General features: G+C 37.0%; 1 protein-coding gene across 1 annotated transcript in view; it reads right to left on the bottom strand.

Annotated features, from left to right (window-relative positions):
- The window catches only part of LOC117990242 (RNA-binding protein 24-B-like), a 62,786-nt gene extending 46,379 nt beyond the window's left edge, over positions 1-16,407 (bottom strand). The window contains exons 1-2 of the mRNA XM_069507706.1: positions 16,018-16,407; positions 6,063-6,189 (exon numbers count right to left, since the gene is read on the bottom strand). Coding sequence (XP_069363807.1) covers positions 6,063-6,189; positions 16,018-16,239 — 349 coding nt within the window. The 5' untranslated portion in view covers positions 16,240-16,407. The remainder of the gene's footprint in view (positions 1-6,062; positions 6,190-16,017) is intronic.
- Positions 16,408-19,847: the final 3,440 nt, after the last annotated feature.

Below are 19,847 nucleotides of genomic sequence, written 5' to 3'. Positions count from 1 at the left end.
CTCCACTATCTTTTCCGCTTGTATGCAGTGGCTCTCTAGTCTCTGGAACTCTGGTTACTCTACGGATCTCCTCATTCCTGGTTACACGTGAAGAAAATCCGGCATAGCTCTCCTCATCTCTCGCTGAGTGGGATTTCGAATAATCTTCGGAAAATTGGTTAGTTAGATAGAAGTTACTATATCACGATTAGAACAGTTCAAAGGAAAAAGAAAGACGTTTCCTAAACGACGAACATAAAAATAAATAATAATATCGGTCTCCCTAACTAAGGTCTAAGTTTGCAAGGACCAAATTGCGACACCCAAACTGGGTATCCATAATACTTTGTACATACTTAAAATGAAAATTGAAATTGAAATTGAAAGAACAGTTGATGAACCAAAATCTACCGATTCCAGAAAATTTAATAGCCGTGCATCCTTACATTGCACCTGCTGATGAATGACTCGATGTAAAGTAAACCTAGATTTGTATATTGTACTTAGTACATATAATAAACATTAGGTACAATTCTATTTGTAGTGGGTGTAACAAGATTGTCTTGTATTTGCTTTTTGCACCTGATTTTATATGGCTGCATGTTACTTGTGACGACAAAACAAGTCAGTCTGAGAAGGCAACACTAACCTTTCTGTTTTAGATATAATAATTAATGTCTGAATTTTTCTCCTTACAGAATTTTTCTTTACAAATATTGATTTAAAAAGTCTTCCCCAACACTAATATTATAATTCTTTGTAATTTCATTACGTTTGCGTTACATTCATGATTAGCCCATCGCCGGCTCACTACAGAACACGGGTCTCCTCTCAGAGTGAGAAGGGTTTTGGCCATAGTCTACCACGCTGGCCAAGTGCGGATTGGCAGCGCTACATTAATTCCACCTAAATTGTATCATAACATAGTTGAAAAATCGATTCTTGCGATTTTAATTTAGGTTTCAATAGTGTTTAAAATAAAAAGAGTTTTTGAGAAATCCATCTTCCTTTGTTATAAATCCTAAATCAGCAGAGAGTAGGTTCTACATATATCTCTAATCTGATTTTTTGGTTTCGTCACCTGAGGCTTTTTTCAATTACAAAAAGAGTTGTGCAACTTTTCAGTTGTAACGATTTTAAGCGTGTCGTACTCGTGTATCGTGTAAGCCTGTCTCCGGGTGACGTGTTGCCATGATTAGCGGAACAATCCCCTCCGGAAGTCTCTAAACGCTCGGAACCGGAACCTAGTAGGAGGCTCGCTAATTGATTGGACTATGCACGCAACCCTTGTGTTGCGTTTGCGGTGAAATGTTGGTAACACTTCAATTTACGAGCCAACTGTTGGTTTGTATGTTGTTAATACCTACTACATTACTGATTTAACTAATCAAACGCTACCATCCATCCGCTAATCTTAGACTGCATCATCACTTACCACCTGGTGAGATTGCAGTCAAGGGCTAACTTGTATCTGAATCCATACTAATATTATAAATGCGAAAGTGTGTCTGTTTGTCCGCCTGTCTGTCTGTCTGTCTGCTAGCTTTTCACGGCCCATCCGTTCAATCGATTTTGACGAAATATGCTACAGTGATAGATAGCTTTCATCCCGGGGAAGGACATGAGCTACTTTTTATCCCGGAAAATCAAAGAGTTCCCACGGGATTTTCAAAAACCGAAATCCACGCGGACGAAGTCGCGGGCATCATCTAGTAAATAATATTTAAAAAAATCTTAAACATTTTAAGCAAATGCGCAGGTGATGAAGAGAGCTATGTTTTGTTATGCCTTTACGAGATCAAATCAGAAATGAAGAGATCCTTAGGATTGCCAGAGTAACCGACTTAGCCGAGTGGGTTGGGAATGTGCAGGGCGGGCGCAAAGTTCAAAAATCGATAGACGTTGGGGTCCCGAGGTGGTTGAATGGAAACCTCGCACCGGAAAGCGCAGCGATGGAAGACCCCCAACAGATAGGCAGACAACATCGAACGAGTCGCAGAGAGCCGCTGGACTCTGGTGGCGCAAGACTGTGGCGTGCGGAAGTCCACAACTGTGGACGTCTATCGATTGATAAGCAAATATATTAAACTAGCTTATGCTCGCGACTTCATCCGCGTGGACTACACGAATTTCAAACCTCTATTTCACCCCCTTAGGGGTTAAATTTTCAAATATCCTTTCTTAGCTGAAGCATAATAGCTATCTGCATGCCAAATTTCAGCCCGATGCGTCCTATAGTTTGAGCTGTGCGTTGATAGATCAGTCAGTCAGTCAGTCACCTTTTCCTTTTATATATTTACTTCATTGCTTCCATTACAAGTTAGAACTGGGCTAGTTTTACACTTACAGCTACAACTTAGGTTAAAGTTATAAATAACTCAAATTGTCAATGAAACTTCACGACCCTCATCAATAATTTCACTAAAATGAGTGGATACCTTGGCACTCGAAAGATAAACGCTTAAATAAAATAGTATCACCACCCGATAGCTCTATTATCTTATTATCTTGATATATGTACCCAAAAAAATATAATCAATCGTCGAATTAATCAATGACCATTGCGCCTAAACGTTTTTCTCTATTATTAATTAAATCATAAATATTATTCGAGGCCGAGGCGTCGCGTCGCTGGCGTGACGAACTGGATGCCTGTATTATGTCGGCCTAGTCCCAAATAATACAAATAGTAACAGATACAGATGGAAGGAAGAAAGGGAGGCCTTTGCCCAGCATTGGGACAGTTCGGGCTAACAAAAAAAATAAAAATTATTCCGTTGGAAAACACCAAAATATTATGTTAGATCATGGATGTGTTTTCAAAAGGCAGATCTTAACCGCAGAAAAGATGACTTTTATTTTATTCCACTATTGACTTATCTGTCACACTAACAAGTGTGTCAGAGATTCCCGTCAATTTCATCTAAGAAAATTCTCTTTTATATTTGACACTTATCTTGGATGTTTATGTTGATCTCGGAGCTAAATAGTCTCCGGATCTAAGATCATTTATCAATATTATTGATTGGCGTTGATGTTGTGAAGATTGGTCTGAAGATCCTATGAGTGTTAGGGATGATTCATGCCAACACGAGGCGACCTACTAGGCGCGGACGAGGTACGGACTTAAAACATCACGAGCATTTTATATGAAACAGTTTATGCTTCGCCGTGCTGTGTCCGTGCAAGGATGCCACACGGTGAAGCATGAACTGCTTCATATAAAATGTTCGTGAAGATTTAAATCCGTGCCTCGTCCGCGCCTCGTACTTGGCACGACCCGCGCCCGCCACGTGCTGGCATAAATCATCCCTTAAAGTAGAAATACGAGTAGGTTAGTGACGTGGGCCTAGCGTAAGAAAATATGGACCAACAAGAATATATTCGATGTATAATCATAAAACTATATAAATGTTTTGCTATACGAGTCTAGACAAGGTTTGTCTGGATTGTTGCCAAATTGGCATTAATATCGCGGGAAGTGAAGAAGCATTGAATATTACAGTCGTATTAGGTCGCCCTATCAATTGGCCGTGATAAATGAACTTCACTGCCAAAGGACTTTAGCTAAACTATAAATAAATATTTTGATGGCCAAAATCGATAATATTTTTTACAGATATACATATTATGTATATGAATCAATTCTAAAGAAACAGGCAAATAATTGAACTGTAAGAGTTTGCCACAACCCCAGCTCATATTTAGGTTAGCAGGTTCTATCTTTCAGTATAGGTAACCGGATTGATTCCTAATATTGTTTGAACAGGCTTGTTTTAATTTTATTTAATAAATATATGTCGGAGATACTCGGCAGTAATCGGGACGCAAACGTTGTCTAGTGACGTTGATATTAGGTAGGTTATTTATAAAAATTGATTTGAATTGTCAGAAACGATTTAATTTATTCATTTATTTACTGAAGGTAATTTAGTAAAATCGATATTTCACTCATTCGATGTCATACGATCTATTTACGAGGAGGATACGAGGAGGGTATTTGGAGTGAATTTGTATCTGAGATTTGGGGCGATCGGTGTTTAGATCGTGGAACTGGAGAATTAGATGTTGCGATAGCAATCGCGCCGTAATTGAATAATTTATTTTGCCATTCGTTCTTTTACATTATAATTCTCGGATAACCTTTACGCGTTGTGATCTTGTATCCTTCGCGTAGGTTATTTATGGGAGGACATTCAAACAATTCGTTAAACATTCAAATAATTCGTTAAAGATATTTAAATAATAGTTGCTTTTCTGAGTGACGCTTATACTACTAAGTAAATATCCTTTTGAAGTTTTCAAGGTTAATCATCCCATATTGTTAATACAAAGAAAGTGGCTACATGAAGAAGGCTGAGAATCTAGTGTAGTGACGCTCAATAGAAAAGGTCAAAGGTTTTATGATAATTACGATGGTCATAAATGCGACACTATTAAGTACTTACCATACCATAAAATGCCGTTTAATAGCGTGATTTAGACTTCAACGTTTGTGAAATGTAGCTCAAAACTTTAGCGGCTGGATGAGGAAGTGTAACGACCGTGTGTGACGACCAAAAGTGGACAGTTTGCTACTACAATAGGGTCTTATACTGTAGTCATAAAATGATGCGATTTTTTGTATAGTGATAGTTTATGAGGTGAGAGTTCACTATTTAAGAGAATAATTTAAAAAAATCATATATTTATTTATTTTTTAACATACCTATTATTATTAACGTCACCGCCGCGCCGCAACGGAAAACGAATAATGACGTCACAATGCGTAAAGGACAAATTTTTTTTTCAATTTTTTAACAAGAAATATTTTTGACCATATTCGCAATAAAAAAAAATTGAATTGAATTGAATTGAATTGAAACTATGCTTGATTGAAGTGCACGTATTATAAAAAGCGGTTCAAATCTACTCAAACACTTAAATCCTTATTATCACATGCTATGTAACAATGACCCCCTCAGCGCGTATTGTCACACGCAAAGCGGAGTTTTTTGTCGGTACACGACTACAGGACTGTTGAACGAAATCCAATATTGAAAAAAAAGGTCTCATGTGAACGATACTTAACCAAAAAAGTGCGCCTTTACATGTTTTAGAAACAGCTGAGCAGTGTTGATGAGATAGTAAGTAGGTATCTATTATTATTATACTTCGATTCGATACTTTTCAACCTCCCCGGCGCAGTGGTCTTATGAGTGGGAGGTCCCGAGTTCGATTCCCGGCAGGGATTTAAAATAATAAAAGTTTCTAAATTTCTGGTCTGGTGGGAGGCTTCGGCCGTAGCTAGTTACCACCCTACCGGCCAAGCCAGGCCGCCAAGCAATTAGCGTTAAGGTACGATGCCGTAGGTATAGAAACCAAAGATGTATGGGTTTAGTAAAAACTGCCATACTCCTTCCAGGTTAGCCCGCTTCCCTCTGCATCATCATTTACCACCAGGTGAGATTGCAGTCAAGGGCTAACTTGTATCGGAATAAAAATAAAAAATAAACCTAATTTTATTCCTTTTTAGAGAGTTTTAGCTCTAAAAGGGCTACAAGGTACAAATCTGTTATAGTGTAATAAATTAATTAATATATAATAATTCAAAAACTATGATGCATATAAACAAAAATAAAAATCTGTTTTAGAATGCACAGGTAAAGCCCTTTCATATGATACCCCACTTGATATAGTTATCTTACTTAGATAATTGAAAATACTAATTATTAGTTCATGAGCACAATTAAATTTTTTTTGTGTGATGTAATCACAAATTCATGGTTTTCAGATTTTTCCCCAAATGTCAGTTATAAGATCTACCTATCTGCCGAATTTTATGATTGTAGGTCAACGGGAAGTACCCTGTAGGTTTCTTGACAGACAGACAACAAAGTGATCCTATAAGGGTTCCGTTTTTCCTTTTGAGGTACGGAACCCTAAAAATAGAGATCGCTACCATTATTGTAATAAGCTACCCGTGCGAACTCGGGGCGGGTCGCCAGTACATAATATGCCATGCTATCATATATTTTTGGTCATTTTTAGGCGATTTTTAGATACAGTACTATGTAGGCCGTAGCTATTTTTAGGGTACTTACCAGGCGCAAGGTTCCCTCTGGGTTTAGCTCCTAAGATGGCCAGGTTGACGTTTGCTTTCCTGCCGTCGATGATGGGGTTTGGGTCCTTACACGCTCGCTCCGCTGCCGCTCTGTCCCCCATTATTACCTGCAAGAATTACTCAATTAATCATCTCTGCTAACGGCAAGCGGCGCAATCCTGAAAGGCCGGCAACGCATTAGTGGTTCCTCTGGTACTGCAAATGTTCATGGGCGGTGGTAATCACTTAACATCAGGTGAGCCGCCTGCTCGTTTGCTCGCCATTTTTATTAACGGTTAGGTTATGTGAAGATGTATGTATATCATAGATTTTATACTCTCTGCTTTCGTGTCCTTTGAATCCAGTAAAAGTTTTAGTTACTAAGTTAGAGATATGAAAATCGGCATTTAGGTATTCTGGCTGAGCGACTAGGTAAGTGAGGCCTTTTGCGCCTTTATTAAGTGGTGTACCTACTTTTTGATAACTCTTTCTCCTTTGTAGTTAATCCTACAAGCGTAATGCCACTCGCTGACTTTAAAATCTTATAATCACGTAATCTCAAGAACTATAAAGCCTACAAACATGAAAGGAAGGTAGGGTCCTTCTAGGTCGCAGGCAATAGGCATAAGCTAAGAAAACGTTTTCGAAAAATACAGCGCTGAAATACAGGTGAAATGGGGGCTCGAAGATTATTATAAAAGTCCTTTTAGTTTCATCGAAACTAATTCTAACTCTAAATTTTAGTTGTTATTATTTGAAACTTTCAAATAATAAAAACCTGCATAAGGGGGATTTTTTAAATCAGTTATGTAATATTGGAACAGATTGTTATGATATTTACAGAGTAGTAGAGGGAACATAACTAAACTATCAAGATTGATATTTATCATTGGATATGGGTATGCCTATGCTATATATCACCTCATATCGAGTTGCGTATTTCGGATTCCAAATTTTAACAAAACATGGTATTTTTAATAGCTTATAGCTGCAAGCTTATCTGTTATCATTTATTATTTTATGATTACAAGTTATATTTATCGATATATCTTACTTATTATGCGGTAATTATGACAACAAAACATACCTACCTAGCTACTTTTTATCAATTTGAATATAGGTGATACTCATCAAAAATATATCAGTCGATCTTGTTTCATTGTCGATATTCCGTGAAACAAATTTTGTAAATAATTCTAGAGTGACGTCGTCCCATTACCAATTGTAATGCATGTGTGCCCCCACAGGTCGCCACCTCACTACCTCGGACCAGCTATAGTAGATCTCACGTACAACCATCAACACAAACAACAATAACGACTTGATACTAAGCACCACAGGTCATCGATACCTGGTCAGAATATGTAACATTGGATCCGATCGTATACATACATACACAAATTAAGGAAACATCTGATGACCTTCGGATATCGAAGGTCTGATATATTCGTAATTAAAAAAAATACTTTACATTTTCATACTTCGTTGGATAATTTACATATTTTTAGTGACAATGCAACGCTATATTACCATTATTATGTAAATATGTGTCATTTGTCTACTCTACTGCCTTTGTAATGGAACTTGAAAGTAGAATATTTTTTATGCTTTTCGGAAAACTTTGTAACTGGATACCTCCCTAGGCAGAAATATGTATATATCATAGATTTTATACTCTCTGCTTTTGTGTCCTTTGAGTCCAGTAAAATTTCATTTTTGTTGCGAGATTACCATTTGTGGAGATTACCATTATGTAAGCACAAGTTTTAACACTATATAAACTATGGGTATTACATCCTATGTACATAAAACCGGCCAAGTGCGAGTCAGGCTCGCGCAATGAGGGTTCCGTACTACAGTCGTATTTTTTCGACATTTTGCACGATAATTCAAAAACTATGATGCACAAAAATAAATAAAAATCTGTTTTAGAATGCACAGGTGAAGACCTTTCATATGATACCCCACTTGATATAGTCACTCACTTCGAAAGTTGAAAATACTAATTATTAGTTCATGACCACAATTTAATTTTTTTTGTGTGATCTAACCCTAAATTCACGGTTTTCAGATTTTTCCCCAAATGTCAGATATAAGATCTACCTACCTGCCAAATTTCATGATTCTAGGTCAACGGGAAGTACCCTGTAGGTTTCACAGACAGACAGACAGACAACAAAGTGATCCTATAAGGGTTCCGTTTTTCCTTTTGAGGTACGGAACCCTAAAAATGAGCCAAAAATTTCCAAAAAAGTTTTGAGATTGCCAAGGCTGTTTTTGTGGAAATTCTTACTCAGGTATTTGGGTTTCACTAAGTAGGTAGGTATAAATAGGTGCATGTTTTATTAATTACTAGATGATGCACGCGACTTCGTCCGCGTGGATCAAGGTTTTTTAAAAATCCCGTGGGAACTCTTTAATTTTCCGAGATAAAATGTAGCCTATGTCCTTCCCCCGGATGTAAGCTAACTCTGTACCAAATTTCATCGAAATCGGTTAAACTGTTGGGCCGTGAAAAGCTAGCAGACAGACAGACTTTTGCATTTATTATATTAGTATGGATATTCACCGTCCATGTTTTTCACATTTCACGTTTGTAATTTCAGCGCGGGTTTTCCTGATGCCACTGATTCAGGAAAAGTTATAGGTAATAGTAATTTTTAGGTAAACTACCTAGTACCTACTATAAATCCTCTTGCCAGACCTTGAAGAATGACTAGTGAAACATAGGCAATGGCCAAGGAAGACATTGACTACATAGCGATCGCCCCCGGCTTCGCTCGACGAAAATATAAATCCCCTTTAAAATATAAACCCTGTCCCTGCAGGAATTTCAAAAAATCCGGTCTTATTCCTAGTCTACATTATAAAAGTCGAGACCTATCTAGGTTCAAAGGTTTGGGTGGATTTTGAATTTTTATATGTCAGTCCACTGGTTCATGGTCGTTTTCTTTTAACTGACTTCATATTGTATAAGATAACTTACAGTCATTTGTACTAAAAAAATAGTAGGTATACGTGTTTATTAAAAGAGAGTTTACGTTGGTCTAATACTTAAAAATAAATGAGCTTATCGCTGGTGATATCTACTGCAAACGCTGTTTCATTTCAATTTTATAGTCATTGTATGTTAATTCAAAGGGAAACCATGTTATAATTAAAACTTTAAAGCAATGGTTACTGCAATCGGTATCAATACGGTAGGCGAAAAAGGTTTTTGAGAGTCGCAAGCAAAATCGTCCTTATCCTCAAAACGACAAAGTTCAATTTTTTTAACAGACTGTGTAGGTACAAAATGTTTAGCAAAGCGTTCAAATTGGAGTTAGGTATGGCACCGATAAGGAATCTTATCGACCAGCTCGCAAGTCGCAGGTTCTATTTGTTTTATTGGTTTTGTGAAATACATAGGTACGCGGACCTCTTTTCGATCTTTCCCATTAATATTTGAGTGGACTACCTATATATTTTGAGGAACCATAAAGTTTTTCTGACTGTGTGAATCATCATCATCATTCTCATCAACCTATAGACGTCCACTGCTGGACATAGGTCTCTTGTAGCTTGTAGGCTTTAGGAACTTCCACGCGCCACGGTCTTGCGCCACCTGGATCTAGCGCCTTCCTGCGACTTGATTGATGTCATATGTCCACCTAGGTCCACGTGGGGGGACCCCATCATCTATCGGTTTTTTGAACTATGTGCCCTGTCCATTACATACCTATATACTATAGCTATATAGCTATATAGGCTACACGGGCATCAGCTAATTGACTTATATATTATTACTATGGAATTCTCATATTTTTGGCAGTACTTAAATCTTTAAACTATTTTTTTTCAGATATAGGACGGGCGGCGCGGCTTGACGGAGCGAAGTGGAGTCCCAATACTAGTGTCAAACTGGCCAGGATAGCCAGTTCTTGATCTTGTAACATTCTTAATATTGTATATGCTTATTCCAACAAACACACAAATTGTTCAAGATCAAACCCATGTATATGTGTAACTAGATGATTGAAAAATAAACGTTTTATTTATTTATTTATTTAAATATTATCTTGTGTAGTACCTATGTACATACATTGAATAAATCTATCTATCTGCTTACTTACTAATTTCTCTATTCTGTAAAAACTCCGTCGTTAAAGCAAATTTTACAAAGAAATAATTCCCTCAAATAAAAATATACCTACCTATTTACGTTTAAAAAGAGAAAGTTACCTGTGTGCCCTGCAATTAGCAAGTAACACAGTAAGCTCCTTTCCTGGCTGATAACTGATAACTACGTGCATAATTTTTAACTTGCACAGTGCGCTGATAAAATATGTAGGTAGGTATGTAAATAAAAGTCAAGGCCTAAATTAGGTGTAAAAACTAAAAGTGAAATACCCACCTACCGAGTACCGACCCATTGCCACAAAATTCTCAAAAGAAGCAAATCATAATTATTGCTTCCGCGATTTAACCTCATCGAGATTCATTCATCATCGATTTTACAAAGGATTATAACTCAAGATCATTACTGTCGTAAATATGCGGTAGTAGGTAGATATTAGGTACAGATCTACCCAGTGGCGGTCGCTTCATAGATACTGCTTAGCTTACCTTACGCCCCACCATAATAAGAGATTTTAAAAATTAAAAACCTTAATTAATAAATTTACCTAAATATAAACCTTTAAAAAGGTTTAGCCCCATAAATAGGTACACTGAAAATTATATATATATATATATATATATATATATATATATATATATATATATATATATATATATATATATAGATATATATATATATAAATATATATATATATAAATATAGGGGGTTGCATAGGGGTTTGCATATGTATGCAAAAATCAAATAATAAATTTATCATCTATTATTTTGTAAAATCGCGAATTTGAAAAACAAATTATTTGGTGAAATAATAAATTTTTAAATGATATTTTAACATTCAGCAAATTTGCAAAGTAAAACATTTGTAAATAGAATATTAAAATGATATGTTTGCGGTATACGACGTTTGTGATTTGATTAGTTTTTCAAAAGTTTTTGGTGAACTGATAATGTGTTATACGTTTTTTGTCAATCATTAGTGAACCCATAATAGTGTATCAAAAGATTCGCGTACAAGGTCGCAGGCAATTGCTAGTACCTACAATAATTAAACTATAAGTAGAAACAACCTTGACCTGAAGTCAAACACAAAAACGACAATCCAACAACAAACGGCAATTACAGTAAACAACTTTTTAGGCTTTTATCTGTTTTGGTGCTTACGGGTTGCGCGACGTTCAGATAAAACGGGTCTAAGTCACTTTTGTACTTTTGTAAGGGACATCTCCAAAAATTAAAATGTTTAATTGTTTGATAACCATTATTTCGTTTGTTTCAAAAACCTATAACATTTTATTTTGACTGTTTCATTCTTTCTGTTTCTTCATTTATTCAAGAGTATGGATGATTACAAAATGAGTATAAAATCTTTAGCATATTAATTTCAACCTAATATTTTATTTTTATGTGAATTGTGAACACTCGTATGCTTTCAATCATACTACTAGTAGTACAGTGGGGCCGATTCTCTTGTACACAATCTCTAAACTAAACTAAATTAACAGGTCTAAATTTAGTGCTATCCTTTTCCGCAAGCAACATTATGAAAGGGATAGCAATAGATTTAGACGTGCCATTTTAGTTTAGTTTAGAGATTGTGTATAAAGGAATTAGCCCCAGTGTCAAATAAAATGTTAAATAACTACTCGTAAGTAGGTTTAATGAACATTTTTAAAGCAGTTGCGCAAATAAAGTACGTATTTTACATAAATTAATAATACAAAAATGGAATTAAGGACAATGTGTGAAGTGTAAACTATGAATGTATGCTAGTATATATTTTATATATTTTGTAAAGTAAATTATATTTTATTAATTTTTAGATAAGTGAAAATACTACGTCGTAGTACCCGTAGCGGGAGGCGTGCCGCGCACAGCGACGCCCAGCATTCCAATTGCACAGTTCCATATCAAGATCCCAATCCTTGGGGTCTTTATTACAATACACATAAAGAATACAATCGAAGATATACCTATTATCTGCAGTCAGTGTACCAGTCACGCCTCAGCTATTAATTAACGCATATCAATGAGTCGATTAAAAGTAAAACTTCATTATTTGGAATTCGGAATTGGTAATGTGCGCGTCCAAAACTACATTATCGGTATCACTTATGCAAATTTTGGCCTGTCTTCACTGTCTTGTGACTTCACACTTGAATTAAATTTTAATTTATACTACCTGATACCTATAGGCTGCCTTTTCACCGAAGATGTGCTTAGACATGTAGGGATATAACATGTAAAACCCATAAAATATAGAAGCGTTTTACTGTTATCAATCTCTATTCTCTTCCACCAGAGCTCTGAGGAATTTTTCAAGTGAACAAGTATCTGCCAATGATGTGAAATTTTCCTGTGAGTTATTGTGGTTTGTGTTATACACAAGCTCTACAGGTCGTAATGTAATGCTATCCTTTTCATAATACACTCTACGAGAAAGGATAGCGCTAAATTTAGACCTATCAAAATTTGGCTCTTTTGGTCTACAAGCAGTACTTTCAGGGTTTACTTGCTTATTTGCATGTCCGTTATTTTTGTCAGTTCAAGACGTTCCTTCCCATATTTGGGGCAGTGTAGGAGTAAGTGTAACACTGATTCATCGTTTGCTGGGTCGCAGTCGCAGGCCGAATTATCCTTGCACTTGAATCTTTTTAAATACTGTCCAAAGCTTCCATGTGATCCATGTCTCATCAGCACTTGAACGTAAAATCGGTGTTAAGTTAGTCTTTCTGACAACTTTGAATGCTTTATAAACGTCCGGGAAAAACAGCCTATGCTGTTCTTCCCGGACTAGACTTTGACAAGTCAAAGACTAGTCTTTGATAAGTTACACTAGAACCTCTGAGCAATGATGAACGAATTAAAATATTCCTAGTTTAAAAACAGCCTTTTAAGTCGGAGTGCTTTTAGCTTTATTGCTTTCAAATGTACCTCCCCCTTTTATGATTACGATTCCAATATTCCTTCAATTCTTAAGATGTTATTCCGTCATAGATTTACTAGTCGTCGTCGCAGTCGGCAGTCATCAATTAGACTGATGGACGTAATAAATTCCTGGACATCGGTCTCTTGTTATAGGGATGATCACATTCTGCCAAGTCTATAACCGCTTGTGTTTCTTCTCCTTCTCTTCAGGGGCTCTCTGGGACTTGTTTGATGTTATCTGTCCTACCTAATCGTCCACATAAGCTTAAAGTAGCTGTTCAGAGCATTGTTGTCGTTCAATTTTCACCAATTGACTACAGTCAGTTGGATAGTACGGGCCTCGAGGCTGGGTCTCCGTGCTCGGGCATGTCCTTACAGATAACCTTGCTAATCTCAATATCTATTTTCTTATTACGTACCTATCTAGTTGTCTTATAGATATTGCTTGAGTTTCCACACCTTTTCAATTTCCTCTAATGTCAATTTTTTGCAGTAACTACACTATACAAGACCCGTTCTTAGCCCGCACAGTATCAGATGTCGGTCTTTTGTCTTTAACACGTACTTATGCACGTCCCGTCATACCGCCTCGGTGCTCGCTGAGCTAACCAATTGTTCAACACAAAGATCATCTTTGACCCGTATTACTATAGGCACAAGGTTCACTTTAATTTTGATATTGAAAACCTTACCCCGTAATGTATCTAGGCTAGGTTTATGCAGAATCCACAAAACTAAATTGTTCTAATAAAACAAGATTCATACAGCTTCGTTTGGTTGAAAAAGATATTTGAAAATTATATTAAGTCCTAATTCAGAACTTAAGATGTTTTGGACACTACACATAGACGAGAACCCGAAAAAGTAGACCATATTATTAGCCATAGTACCTATAGGGTAAAGGACAGCTTACTGAAAGCACAAGACTCCTAGTAATTGCTGCATTAATACCTAATATTAGGTATATACCGAGCTGAGGATATTATATAACGGAGCTTTAGTTATTAGGTATCAGCAGTACGTTGGTGGTTAAACATTACCACCAAACTGTTCATTTGACATTTGGAGATCGATTTCGGCCCCTAAGGCCAGTAGAAAAGGGAATTTGTATGGAGTTAGAACTTGGCAGTCAAATGTATTATTTACAAACATATTCCTATATTTCCTACACAGCCAATGCTTATAAAAATGTAGTTAAAGATCTAAAATTTAATTTTAACGTTAATGTCGTCCAGTGTTTGGAATCTGTGATGTGCCATTTATTAGCTAATTCTTTTTTATCTTTAACAAATCTCTACAATCTGTTTTAATCCAACCTAATTAAAATAGTGGTGTTGCCGGTACCGGAAAATAGTAATAAACCTAATACAAATATTGATATAGGAAGTCCGAAATTTACTTTTATTTTAATTAAATAAACCTTTTTACGCTAGTTCACGGTCTCATGGTTACCGGAAGGCAATTAATATGATTTGCCGAAAAATTCATTCATGTTTAACAACCCAAATAATATAGGTAGGTATAACCAGTAATATTCATAGCTGAGTTGACTTTTTCAAAATCACTTCCTCTTGATATTCACCCAAAGATATTGTAATGTTATCAATTGCATTCCTGAGATGGTGAATCCATCCATTCCATTATTCATCATCCATTTTTGTCATTTTTACAAAAAGAGCTTTTGATAGTTGTTATTTTGTCTATCTATTTCAAATAGCTCAAACGGATCGCGCCGTCCTTTGCACCTATGCGTATCTATTATTTTGCTTATTTATTTAAATGAGTGAAAAACTTTTCAGTATTGTTTCAGTATTACTTGCCAAGTAGACAAAGCATATTATCTAAAAAGCTCTAAACGCATAAAATATAAAGTAGGTAGGTACCTGGTGTTTCATATTTCCATATCAAAAAAATGAATTCACAAAGTGTTGCCATCGACGCATTGCGATTATTACAGCTATTTAGATGTCACAGCGAGGCGAGGGTGCATCGAGACATGTTCCCTCCGTCAGGGTCCCAACCCTAGTTGAATTGAGAATGGGGTTGTGATTCATTTCCCACGAGCCCCAAGCGCACCGCACTAAGCTTACGCTAAAATATTTGAGGAGAAAAATTTTAGACGATCGAATTCATAGGTGCATATTGAAATTTTAGTTCGTTTTAATCAACTTTGCTGGATAATAAACTTTGCGGCGATGCTAATGCATTATTAACGCGTTGATTGACGCCGAGGTACCTATTGCTGTGTTTTAACTTAATAATATGTACGTATGTACATATTATATACTTAGCTATACATTATTATCAATTTATTCGCAGCGTTCAAATATTATGTAGTATCCAAAATAGATATATTAATATTTCAATCGATTGGTCGGAATAATAGACTATAATATAAGATCCATTTAGGAATTGTATTTGCACAAACAGATAGGTATAATATGCACCGGTAATAAATTTAATGTTCGGAAATGAAAACGCGTGAGTTATGTCTGTTTTACGTGGTGCTGGGATGGAATAAGTATCACCATAGAGCAAGGGCAAGTTCCGTGTTTGATGTTGTTTCACGATATGTGCCATGTGTGTGTAATTGTGTACAACTGTACAGTATCCAGTAGTAATGTATAGTGTACTAGGTAGCATAGCAGGTAAGTAACGATAAGGCAAACATGCGAGCGATACGGTGTTTCAGAGTTGACGCGACACGAATGCGCATGGGCACCTTACTAGCGAGCAGCGTTTACGTGTCATACATTTCAGCTGAATAAATTTTCTTTATGTTATTTCAGTACCACACAAATGATCATGCGCACGACTTGAAATTAGGTATAAATTCTCTCTAATATCGTAAACATGAAGTATTTTAACGTTAAATACCTAGGTGAAATAATAAAACTGAATATAAGCTTACAAATCCGTATCCTCTGCTTTTGCTAGTCTGTCTATCTGTGATGACGACGGCCTCCTCGATATCTCCGTACACTGCGAAATGTTCCCTCAAGCTTTTGTCCGTGGTGTGGTAAGGGAGGCCGCCGACGAAGAGCTTCGTCCACGTCGTGTCCTTCTGGCCGGGTAGCGCGCCCAGGGCCAGCAGGCCCTCGGACTCGGCCGCCAGACCGCCCGCCATCAACATTCCTTGCACCGCCTCCGTCGCGCCGGCCACCTTGCACTTCGCGATCACTTTCCGCTGCAGCGGATCTAACGCACGAGCGTGGGTTTGGTAAACACTGGGGTGGGACGGTATGAGCGATGTGTGCGGTAGTCGGGCGCGAACTGATGCTCGCCGGTCGGCGACGCGCACGTGGCTCTCCGGTACTAATTTTAACCCCCGCCGCGCTCCCCCCGCCGGTACCAGATGCGGAGGCACCGTCCCCGCTGGGCCACATGCGTTGCCCTACCTACCAGGCTCTGCTACCCTCCAGCACAGTGCACATGCGGCGCAATGATATGCCTCGTTATCACCACTCTCACTAGGTACCTAACTACCTACTTACCTATAAGAAATCCTACCGAGTTGAAAGCAATTTCTGTAAGGCCCACTGAGTACCTACCTATATCTATCTCAATCTGGTGTAGCGGGGGAACTTGGAAGAAGTATTATATATTTATTAGCCATGCTAATAAAACTATAGTCCGCAACAGGTCAAGATGGCAATCGGGGTAAGAGGCGGGGGACGCCTGGAACACCCGCGCGTCACCCGCGCTCGCCCATATCCGGGTTAGCGCGGGGGTTGTGCGGGTGTGCGGGGCGTTCCGTTCCCGATTGCCATCTCGACTTGTCGCGTACTACAGTAATTTACTTTCCCCTTCAACTAAGCGTTAAAGCTTGTGCTACGAGTAAGTACAAGAATAGTGCAACGGGTGGGGTTTGAACCGGCGACCTTTCGGCTTTCAGTCTGCTCGAGCCTCTAGTTAGAGGTTAGTATTTAGTAGGTATAGTATTAGTAGACACATAGGTACGCCTAGCCCTCCTAGTCCTACAGTACGCATCGTACCGGAACGTGCCGTAAACCTTCTGGTTAAAAGCGATTGCTTTTAACCAGCAAGATTTCATCAGAAACCATACCAGACTTGAATGAATCAATTTAGAAATTATGGATTCCCAAAATGACCATGTTAAAAATCGAACCGAGATCCTTCCGCTACCGAGTACTACGCTCACCACTGCGCCAGCACGGACTGGGGTCTGGCCACGTGGGACATATAGTACTCATATGGTCTGGAGAGTTAGTCAAAGTGATTGTAGGTAACTTGTTGAGAACAGTCAGAATTCAGATACATTATTGGACTGCGTTATGGAATACTAGCTGATGCCCGCGACTTCGTTCGCGTGGATTTACTACACCTACGTAGTTAGTGTACATTAACTACATCTACACATTTCACTTGAAATAAGCTACACTAACCCTATAACTGGCCAATAACATTCACCAAAATCAATCACACATCAGAAAAATAATTATAAGATACATTGAACTTAAATTAATAAAGTAATCACCCTGTACCAGAAGTTAAAATATAATACACGAAGTAGTGTGAGTGAGCGTCTTACGCTCGTGGTATGTTACTACTCCGCTGTGATATTTAATAATGAACGTTTTCTTACCTACCTACATTATATAAATGATTGTGTTTTTTACCTATTATGTATATTAAGTTTAAAATAATTATTTAATGTATAGTAAGTTTAAAATAACCCACATTTAGCTTAATGTTGTTAGTTTATATTAAGTAATTGTTAGTTAGCTGTTAAGTATTAAGTATAACAATAAATTAATGTTACGTGTAGGTACCTATCGACTGTCGACGGCACTGGTGTACGGAAAAACTTATTTAAAGTTTATGAATGCACCAAACTTGTTGTAACCTGCAAATATTCTTCTTTAATAAATAAATAAATACAAAATACAAATTTACATTTTTCAAAATTCCGCGGGAACCCTGTGATTTTCCGGGATAAAAAGTAGCCTATGTGTTAATCTTGGGTATAATCTATCTCCATTCCAAATTTCATCCAAATACGTTCAGCCGTTTTTTGCGTGATTGTGTAACAAACATCCAAACATACACACTAACTTTCACATTTATCTACACTCTACACTAATATTATAAAGAGGAAAACTTTGTTTGTTTGTTTGTTTGTTTGTTTGTTTGTTTGTTTGTTTGTACTGAATAGGCTCAAAAACTACTGGACCGATTTTAAAAATTCTTTCACCATTCGAAAGCTACATTATCCACGAGTAACATAGGCTATATTTTATTTTGGAAAAAAAATAGGGTTCCGTAAGATATTTGGGTTTTTCGGACACAAGGTGTAAAAAATCAACCAGAAAAGTTACTTATTTTGCGTACGCTGCCTAAACTATAAAAGATAGAACCATAAAATGTTCTAATTAATTGTAGATCTTATAAATATCTACAAAAAAGTCCGCGACACACTATACCCATCTATGTCGAGTGAGGCACAGCAACCATTTTTTTATTTAAAAATCTTGAATTTTTTTTGGACTACATTTAAACGCGTTTATTTTACTCATGCTATTAATCCTTATCAAAATAAATGATTTCATCACTAAGAACAGTTTATGGAGATAATATTTGGTCTTTGAATGATTAAAATTGGACGTTTGGTTTTGAAGTTATGGCGAAATTAAAATATTACGATTTCTGCTGCACGGCCCGTTGTATTATTTTATTATATAAAGAGGTAATGTCGTTAAGTTTGTTTGTAGGGGGTAATCTTTAGAACTACTGAACCGATTTTAAAAATTCTTTCACCAGCAGAAAGCTACATTATTCCTGAGTGACATAGGCTATACGGGATCTTTAAAAACCTAAATCTACGCGGGCGAAGCCGCGGGGATCAGCTAGTTTATAATATTGTATTAGGATTAGGATTGCGCCATTTTGGTAAACTGAGATAATGAGCTTGAAAGATTCCAAATATAACATAGTCGTTATGTGCGTACATTTTTTATTTTGAGAGTATAAGTTTTTACCCAAGGTATAGATACCTATATAGTTTAGACTCCTCAAGAAAATATTACGATGTACCTTTAATAAACTTCTCAAATTGTAGGCCTTTTCGCTTAATTCGATTATGTTATTCAAAGAATTTCATTTATCAGTAACGTACTAGTCGTTTGATACTTTAACGCGATTTGGTTTGAACCGTTTGAATGAAATCAATTGCCCAATATGATTAAATCCATATTAGGTATATGTAATTTTAATACAATGTACGCAAATGTCCCAAGACATAAACATCTTAGCTCTGCAACCAATATTTACTGACGCCAGATAAACATCCGGCATCACCTCTAACAAGTCTACACCTATAGGAATGCTCTCTTATCTCCAGTTTTTATAAGGAATTGTGCATTAGACGTAGATAGATAACGTCAAAGCTTTATCATAGTTATTATCTATCTATGATTAGAAGGTTGTCGTATAGGCATAATGTTCATCTATCTAGATAGTACGCACGCAGTATAGGGGATATCTACTCATGTGGCTATTGAGTATACAGTGTGTTTTTAGGGTTCCGTACCTCAAAAGGAAAAAAGCAACCCTTATAAGATCACTTCGTTGTCTGCCTGCCTATCGTATCTGGTAAGAAACCTACTTCCCGTTGACCTAGAATCATGCAATTTGACAGGTAGGTCTTTTAGCAGACAAATGACAAATTTAGGGGTTGAATTTTCAAAAATGCTTTCTTAGCGGATGCCTACGTCATAATAG

This window comes from Maniola hyperantus, chromosome 2 (genome assembly GCF_902806685.2).
Source record: "Maniola hyperantus chromosome 2, iAphHyp1.2, whole genome shotgun sequence".
Classification (NCBI taxonomy): domain Eukaryota; kingdom Metazoa; phylum Arthropoda; class Insecta; order Lepidoptera; family Nymphalidae; genus Maniola; species Maniola hyperantus.
The sequence above is the reverse complement of the archived record's forward strand: the minus strand, read 5'-3'. Positions and strand labels throughout refer to the sequence as shown.